Here is a 9,545-nt window from a genome sequence, read left to right on the forward strand (position 1 = left end):
TAAATCTTCGTTTTCTTCTTTGAAATTTGCATTCGCTTCGCTTAGCACTTTCGGTTAACTATTTTCCGCATTCATTATTTTTTCTAAAGCATTGCGCCGCTCTTTCTCAACGACAAACTTTCCGTCCGCTTCATTATTTTTTCTAAGGCATTGGGCCGATATTTTTGAGAGACATTTTTCGTCGATTTTTCTGAGCGAAAATTTTCTCCGACTTATTTATTTCTTCTACGGCATTGCGGCGCGATCACCCTGAGCAAAACCTCTTTTCAGCTTCTTTATTTTTTCGAAGGCATTGAGATCTTTCCACTCGAAATTTTTTGTCAATATCTTTTGCTCGTAATTCTTCCATTTCCACCTGCGACAAAAATACAAATCTTTTCATCAGTCTTTCAGACTTAACCAAAGTTTTAAGATAACTAATAAAACATACTAACATACCTGTTTAATGCTGTCGACAATCATTGACTCCGCTTAAAGTGTTTTTCGAGCTCGTCCACGGTAAATGACACTTTTTTTTTAGCCATTGCTTTTCGAATAGTCATCCCGACATTCTCTATCATTCTTTCCTTTACAATCCGGTTCTTTTATTTTTTTTAACAAGCAGTTTTTTTTTTTTCTAAGGCATTGTGTTGATCTTTCTACGAGAAATTTTTCGAGCGAAAAGTTTCGTCAACTTCATTCTTTTTTCTAAGACATTGTGCCGATCTTCCTACGATAAACTTTATTGGTAAGAGGATTTTTTTTGTTTTAATATACCACCATAACCAATATTAGAAATATCAATTTCCACTATCTTAAACCATTGAAAATTAGGTAAAGATAAGTATGGTAATTGCTTAGCTTTAAGCTTGATTTTATGTACTATTGTGGTATGTGTTGTACTCCATAAGGAGGGGACATTTGTAAGACGAGCTAGAGTATAGAATAGCTGTATCTTGTGAAAGATTCTTATAATAGTCTGCTATATAATTAAGACTACCAGGAAATCTTTGTAATTGAGTTTTGTTTGTAATTTCATCAGAAAATTTAGAAGCAAATCAATACTTCTGTCAATAGAAACTATTTTTCATTCAAAAATGTTGTGACCAAGAAAACGAACAGTTGTTTGAAACAATTTCATTTTAGGTATTGAAACAACTAAACCATTTCTTTTGATAACATCTTTAAATATTTTAAGATGTTTAATATGTTGTTCTAAAGATTTAGAAAAGATGAGAATATCATCAATATAAACAATTAAAAAAAAATTAGAATAAGGATTACAAATATCATTTATAATATTTTGAAATTCTGATGGAACATTTTTCAAACCAAATGACACAGTCCATTCATAATGTCCAAAAAGTACAATAAAAGCAGTTTTACCGATCTTTATAATTCAGGGGCAATATGGACTTGCCAATATCCTGGTTTAAGATCAAACTTAGAAAATATTACGTACTGTAGTAGATAAACTATCTAAAAGATCCTTCTTGTTTGGGGTAGGATAGCGAATCCATTGGAAAAACATCATTTAAAAGTTTAAAATTTATAGCCAAACGAGAAACTCATTATTTTCCAGCTGCTTTATTAACATAAAAAGTTGTACAACTCCAAAGATATTTACTTTTAGTAATTACTTTTATATCCAGTAAATTTTGGATTTCTTCTTGGCAAAGTGCCAGATAATCAACTTTCATTTGACTAGGTCATGCTTTAGTGGCAATGAACTTCTCATTAAAGCTTTTTTCATATGGTAAAGAAACAATATATATGTTTCTTCCTTTCCCAAAAAGCATTAGGGGACATCACTACAAACTTCAGTAATAAATAATTGACTTGTAATATTTTCAATTTGTAATTGGAAATCTTGTGTGTTAAGTCTTTGACTAATCTTTAAAGAAATTATTTCTTCTTTGAGAAAGTTTAATTGACTTTATTTAGAGATTAAATTATTTTTAATCTGCTGAATTTGCTTTTGTAAGGGAGGAATAATTATAAACTCAAACATAATATGCTGATTAGCAAAATTAGAATGAATGCCTTTTTGTTTTATCAATCTGGCTAAGAGGTATAATAGAACTTAGAAAAGGATTGCCCAAAATAATATGTAGATCCTTAACTAAAAGAAAAGTATAAGGTATACAATTGCCTTCTTAATTTATAGATGAATACATCTGTTAACTTATATGCAATAATATGCATTTTGCCATTTTAACGTGACTAGCATTTGTTAGATTTTGAGTAGTTTTTTCAAAATACTTGGTAGGTATTTCAAAATATTAGGTTACTTTTCTTTTTATGGAGCTTATATGAGATAATAGGGCCAATAGTCCATGATCATTTCAATTAGTCCACATTGGACAAACAAGGGAGTTATGGTAGCAATTTGGCATAATTTGTGACAAGTTTGCCAAGTTGTGGTAGTAAAGTAGTGTCATGTCTAGGTGGTAACAAAACTTGGTAACAAATAGGGACACACATCAGTGTTTAGAAAATCGGACCGGACCAGTGGTTGAAACGGGGTCAAATTGGAACCGGTAAATTTTTGGTCTGGGTCAGTTAAAACTTGAGTTTTTGGTTGGACTCTCGATCTAAACTTAAACCGTGGTTGAACTGACAAACCGGTTCAGCTCTAAACCAGATCACCCTTTTATATATATATATATATTTTTTTTTTTTTTTGAAAAATTGATAATCTAAATAAGATAATCCAAACTCCAAACCAACATGCTACTATGTATTTTTTGTATAAAAAATTTATTTTGATATATAATACCAATTAATATTGAATTAAAACATATATTTATTTATTTTATTATTATAATTATTAAAAAAATTTACTAAATAAACATTAATCGGTCGACCGAGTCGACCCACGGTTAAACCATTTTAACAAAAAAATCGGTTCAATCACCTGTTCGTATTTTCAAAACATTGACACATGCCTACAAATCTAACAAAATTTGTTAAAGTGGGTCCATTGTAATTGGTTCGTATTTGAGAATTTTCTTTTCTAAAAAAGCAGGCTATGTGGGTCTCATTTATATTGTTTAATATTCAAAATTTCTTTTTTCCTAAAAATGTGGCGATGGGTTTTGGCTAGTTGAAAAGTCATAGAGCGACAAATGAAGTGGAGCGCGGCCAACATTTAAATTGAGTGCAGTACAGTATCCACAAACTTGCAAGCTAAGTTTGCGCGTCCAACAATAACTGTTTGCTACCAAGAGATGATTTTTTGGTTTTTGTTTTGCAAATTGATGCCAAAGTAATTGTTTGATATCCGCCTGAAGATAAAAGATGTAAAGACAGATAGGCCAGAAGAGATAAATCTGGGAAGATATCTATGGTGTTCAAAAAGATAATTAATTAGGCAAAAGAGAAAGAGAAGCTCTTGCCTATCAGCTGATTCCAAGGGCCGGAAAGAACTTGCTAGTCAACAAGTAGGCTACTCTATTATTTCCAGGATAGACAAAGGGGGTTCACCAAAAAATTCGAGGGGCCACTAGGGAATGAAACAAAATGACTTTGGTTGTGCAAGTTAAGGTTTTGCTGCTTGTTGGGGAAGCAACAATATATTAATATTGAAGTTGTCATTCTCAGTGTTCTTGAAAATATTAATTTGTTGAAACAAAAGTAATCAGAAGATTAAGATAAAGCACAAAGATATAGTCACCTAGACAGTCTACCTATGTCTTAGCATATCTGAACCTCGTTGACTTACTTTATCAATTCTAAATATAGATTTGGTGGGGGGAGGATAAAGGGTCAGATCATCAATAGAGAAACAAGGTTTAGTCCATCACACAGCTAAGTGAATAAGACAATACAATGCAGTTGCTACCTTCAGCTTTTTCAATTAAAAGGCTTTTAACCACATAAGACAACTGGGCTTCAGGTACGGTCATAGCTTTTTAGATGCTTTACGAGATCTAAAGATCTTATCGACACTGTCACACAGGCAACATTATATTAGGAAAGGCCGTGAGCGTGGTAAATTCAAAGTGAAGCAGAGAACGAATCTGTTCCACACTCCTAAACTCCTAGGGGTCGTGATTTTTTCACAATCGTCTCATCCAATGGATCGGGTTTGTAACAAAAATATAATAACAGTGATTAAAATGCCAATCTCAGTGTCACAGGAATGTGTAATATTCACACAACGCAAGTCTTGAACAAATTCATTCATGACCAGAAATTATAATATCATCATCGATCTCAAGAATTGTATAACAAAGACTTAGTTTTAGCACCTTGATAATGTACCAATTGAAGATTGTTATAAGAAGAATAAAAGGACAAGAAAACACAAAGATAGTAACAAGGCCAGATAATAAGGTAGTAGGTACTAAGAAATATATTATCAGCAAAGCCTTAAGGTTGAGGTCTTTCAAGGAAGATAAAAGATTCAAAGTTAAACTTACATGAAAAGTTATGAAAATTAAGGCCTTCACTTTCACATGTGTGTAAAGGGTAAGGCCTTAAACTTCAGAACTATTCTCCCAACATCGAACAAGGACGACACAAACAAGAAAGAAAGCTGACAACCTCCTCCAAAGAAAGTTGAAAAAGTAAACACTACTCACAGAAAAAGAAGAAGGGAGAAGAGTGAAACCCTAACTATCTCATTTCCTAGTAAGGAGAAACACCCAAATTAGCTGCAGCAAATATCCCATCCTTCATGAGAACATCCTCTCCTTCCTACACATACAACATCCACATTTGTGTAAGAAAATGTTTTCATCTTTTTTCAACTTTAAACAAACCGAAAAAGGGTAGTGTCGTTAGATTACCTGCTGGCGCACATTAGCTTTCTTCCCAGACTGATCAGGCATGAGACCAAAGTGGATGTGTGGAAAGTGGGCCCACTAAAGAGAAACACATAAAAACAAAAGAAACCCACAAAACAAGAAATCATAAGAAAGAATGAAACCCTAGTTTAGAGCAAAGATGGAAATAAAAATAAACCCCTCTAGAAAATGAGATTGGTGGGTTTTGGTGTTTGTTCTTCTTGGATCATACATTTTTTGCAGCTGCACTGAATGCTTCCCTGTGAGTTATATCTGGATTCCCAGCCTTGATGCGTTGGATCTCGTCCCTTGCATAGAATTAATTGTATTAAAAATAATTTTTATTAGTTTTTCAAAAATAAATTAAATGATTGTTGTGTTCTCATAATGACTCACTTGATGAAACGGTTATAAGCAGATGGGACTCTCTGTCTCTTCTCCGGAGCTGAACAGACGACAGAGACCACAACATTAAAAACAAAACAAATTTGCTGACTTTTTGTTGAAATGAATTCAATGCCTCTATTTTGTATTGCCTTTCATTAATCATTATATCCATCATCACATCTATCATATCTATCTATTCATCTTATCCCCTCAGCCAATCTTTGTCATACCTTACTAACAGACTTCAACAAGTACAAAGAAATAAAAAAAACAAAACAAAACTTAAAAGAAGAAAAAAAATAATCGTGTATCAGCTCTCTCTATCTTCATTCGATCTTTTAAGAGAAGAAAAAGTATAAATTTGAAACCAATGTCGAGTAGCCAAATGTACCAGTAAGGGATAAACTGAAGAAAAATCACATTGATGAACTTCCAAATTTTGGTTTTCTTCCCATAGTCAATCATGGGTTTTTTCTGCAGCAGTGCATTTGTGTTTATTGATATTTGTTTTTGAGAAGGGAAAAAACACATAAAACTGGATTTTCAAAGAGAAACATGAATCAACAGGTAGCTTAACCAGGTCTGCACTTTATTTTTTCCCTAGTGACTTCGGGTTACAACGCGAGACTGTTGAAGTTTATCTACTTATCTCTACAAGTGATTGTGATATATATCTATCAAACATCCAAAACTTTTAGGGTTCTAGAATTTTGTTTTTGAGAAATGAAGCCACTAAATCATTTAATAAAAAACACATGGAAATGTGTTAAGGGGTCGGCCTCTTCTTTTAAGTACAAGACTGCGGATGCAGGTAATGTGGTCTACTCCTAATTAATGCATACAATTAAGCTTTTATTCACCTCTGGACAAAACATAAAGACATTCACAACTGTATGCAAATAAGCCTACAGACCATATGTTTCAACTTTTGATTTCTTGTTTCTAACTTTTTTTGCCAAGTCCCTGAACACTATGTCCAAAGCTTTAACTAGAGAGAAAAGAAAGTGAAAATGGGAATTGAAGTGAAACCAATCTAGTTAAGAAACTTATTTGTAGAATTGAGTTCCCACATAGATCAAATGTATGCGTAAAAACAATAAATCTCACGTCTGTTAACAGCAGGTGGCTTTGGGAGCTCATCAAATCCTCCTCGAACTGGAAGCATGGAGCAGTGATCGTTGAAGTTGGACTGATCAAACAACATGTTTGGTGGTGGAGTTGGGGTTTCTTCCTATAACCAAAGCTACTCATTAAACAAGAAGACAAAGCTATCTATAAAAAAGGAAGAAGATATTTAAATATGTATGTATGAACTGCTAAAAGTTTTTCGCACATACCAGGAGATTATGAGTGGGGGAGAAGAAAGAGTGGCCAAGATGAAGCTGATTAGCAGTAGGAAGGAGCAACCGCATATTGACAGAGAGAAGATTGCTGCAGTGACCACATCGCACTGTAACCATCTTAAACAGGCTGCTACAAGGGACACTCACCTGCCATAAGAAAAAGAAACAAACATAAAATGAAGAAAGAAATAAAACCAACCTAAGAAGTGTTTGAAGAACTAGGCAAATTAAGTCGTTCAGGTGGGGTTGGAGATAAGAAAAGAGTGGTGATTGGGTGTGTAGTTAAAGATGGGGGACTAACAAAGACAAGTCAAGAAACAAGTAGTAGTGCTGAGTGAGAGATACCGCAAGAACAGTGTCACAAAAGTTGCAATGGACATAACACAGCTGCTCGGAAGGAGAAAGGTGGTCCAAAGAAAAAGCAGAAGAGGATGACATCTTTGTTAGGTTGATTCCCTTTCTTTTTCTTTTGATTTGATATGAGATATATGATTTGATTGATTGACTGGAGATATTCTGATTGATAGATCAACAGAATATAAATCAAACTTCTTTCCTTTGGATCTGGTCTGTGATTTGAGATGCTTGCTTACGATAAAATAAGAGAAGCAAAGATAGGAAGAACTAACTCAGGGACAGAGAAAGACAGAAGAAATAGAGAGAGAGAGAGCTACAAGTAAGTTAGAGCAATAAAAAAGTGATCCCAAAAAGCCATGGTTTCCCTCTTATTTAAAGCTGATCACATACATGTAACAGGTACATTTTTATAGATAGGAGCACCACTTTGAGGTGGGGTACTGTCTTAAAAATTCGCGATGAATATATTGCCATTTTTTTTTCACTTATGGCCCTAAAACATAATAATGATATATTGATTTATATGTGTTTCAGGGTGACGGGTGAACAATTATTAAGTATCAACAAATTCCAACTAAAAATGGAAAACGATCTTATAGTACGCACAATGTTCTATGGCTACTCGCGCGTAAAACATTATTTTAAACACCCATAATCGAACAGCTTGTAAATTGGCCTCAAGTTGGATGGAGTTCAGAATATTTTGAGGCAAAAGCCAATTGATCCTTGAATTAATCAAAGATATCAAACAGAAGTAGCAACTAGAGCTTTTACCATTGGATATATTTAGAACTATTAATCAACTATGAGTCAGACAGAAAACTGGATCCGGAAGAGTTGCTGCAAAACGCCTCCATCCAAAAACAATATGCCGTTGTATCAAGAAAGAAGCTAATTAGCCAGTACGGCGAATTCAATCTGCATATGAAGTTTGAACACTATTCACCCAGCGAATTCAATCTGCATATATATATGAAGTTTGAACGCTATTCACCATTAGTTCCTTAATTAGTTGAAAAAACAATCAAAACACCAATTTTATCAACCTCTAAAATTACGAAATATGGAGTAACAACTACATATTAAGTTATTAACCTCTGTTGGATTGTAATTTGTAATTAGTCCAAGTTTGGCCAATCACACTACTGTTTAGAATACATATAATCCTAAAGAACCCTTCACAACCAACCTCCATTAACGTCGAACATGTTTTTGAGTTAATTTTATTGGTCTGAATCATAAACTCAAAATCAATATCAAACTTGCATACCACAACTAACCATTATATTCGTCTTTCAATACCAAAATAAATGAAAAACCACTTCCAATTAAGGTTCAGATCCCCTATATGATCCAAATTGGGAAGTGTGCATTTGCTATAACAGTAGATCCTTTAATTAGATTGTTGATGCCTAACCACATAGAGAAGAGATTGATTGTATGCAGTGTGTGTACAAAAGCATGGCGCAGTGCATGCATCTATATATGTCATATACACATAATAAAATTCCATATCACAACCATTATATTCATCTTAATAAATGAAAAACCACTTTCAATTAAGGTTCATAATATTCCCTATACTGTCCAAGTTGGAGAAGTATATATGCATTTTTTCTAAAACAGTACATCTTTTAATTAGATTGTTGATGCGGGGATATGTCTAGCCTCATAGAGATATTGATTGTCCTCGTGTGTACACGAGCGTGGCACAGCAGCATGCATCTAGATCTGTTAGTTTGTAGTGTTTAGAAAACTGGACTGGACTGGCGGTTGAACTGAGTTCTAACTGAACCAGTAAATTTTTGGTTTGGGTTGGTGAAAACTGGAATTGTTGGTTGGACTCTCAGTCTAAACTAACCCCGGGTGAAACCGACGAACTAGTTCAGTTTTAAACAGAGAAAAACCGAGTTGCCATATATATATTTTTTGTTTATTTAATTTATTATATTTTTTTGCTAAATAAACATTAATCGGTTCGATTTTCAAAACCGAGTTGCCATATCTTGGTTGAACCATTTTAACAAAAAAATCGGTTCGATTTTCAAAACATTAGGTAGTTATGCATTTGCATTAGAAATGCATGTGCACATGTGCGTGGACATATGTGCAACTCTTGATGGACATTTGTCCTGTAATTTGTGTATCTCGTGTGTGATGGGGCATAACCAAGAATTTCTTCTGTCGCAAGATAAGTATATATTGAAAAATTAATGGGGGATAATAAGACCAGAAAGAATACAATTCATTAGTCTCTTGTCATATGGTTATACTAGTACTTGATTTTCATAGCATCCAGGTATTTACCAAGCCAATTTTAAAATATACTCTTTTATCACGAGAACTTTTTTGTGATGTCAATTTCCTCTAAAAAATGACTTTAAAGTGATTTTCTCATAAATAACAAATGTGTGGTTGGGCTTGGCAACGTGGCATTCTTGTTGATGACAAAATAGATAGCATTTTTTATGACAGAAGAGAGAGAAAGAGAGAACAGTGAGAGAAAGAGCACCTTGGGTTTGGTTTTGTTTGGTTTGGTGTGGGTGTGGTGTATTAGTGTGTGTGTATAGTGTGGCAGCTAGCAGAGGCGGCAGAGGTGGGGGAGAGGAGCGAGAAAAGGACGTTTGCATGGGCTGCATAGCTTTCCCTCATTCACCTGTTGTTTTCGTAGTTAATAGGCTGTGTAAAC

At 34.0% G+C, this 9,545-nt stretch overlaps 1 protein-coding gene across 1 annotated transcript; it reads right to left on the reverse strand.

Moving 5' to 3' along the window:
- Positions 1 to 4,313: 4,313 nt before the first annotated feature.
- On the reverse strand, positions 4,314 to 7,206 carry LOC147513081 (protein YABBY 4-like). The gene is made up of 7 exons (XM_086596118.1): positions 6,845 to 7,206; positions 6,494 to 6,646; positions 6,264 to 6,387; positions 5,166 to 5,214; positions 5,002 to 5,077; positions 4,773 to 4,847; positions 4,314 to 4,680 (listed from the first exon to the last, which is right to left on the reverse strand). The coding sequence occupies exons 1-7, from the start codon at positions 6,935 to 6,937 to the stop codon at positions 4,612 to 4,614; spliced, it is 639 nt and encodes a 212-aa protein (XP_086452244.1). The 5' UTR covers positions 6,938 to 7,206; the 3' UTR covers positions 4,314 to 4,611.
- Between the last annotated feature and the right edge of the window lie 2,339 nt (positions 7,207 to 9,545).

This window comes from Coptis chinensis, chromosome 3 (assembly GCF_015680905.1).
Source record: "Coptis chinensis isolate HL-2020 chromosome 3, ASM1568090v1, whole genome shotgun sequence".
NCBI lineage: Eukaryota > Viridiplantae > Streptophyta > Magnoliopsida > Ranunculales > Ranunculaceae > Coptis > Coptis chinensis.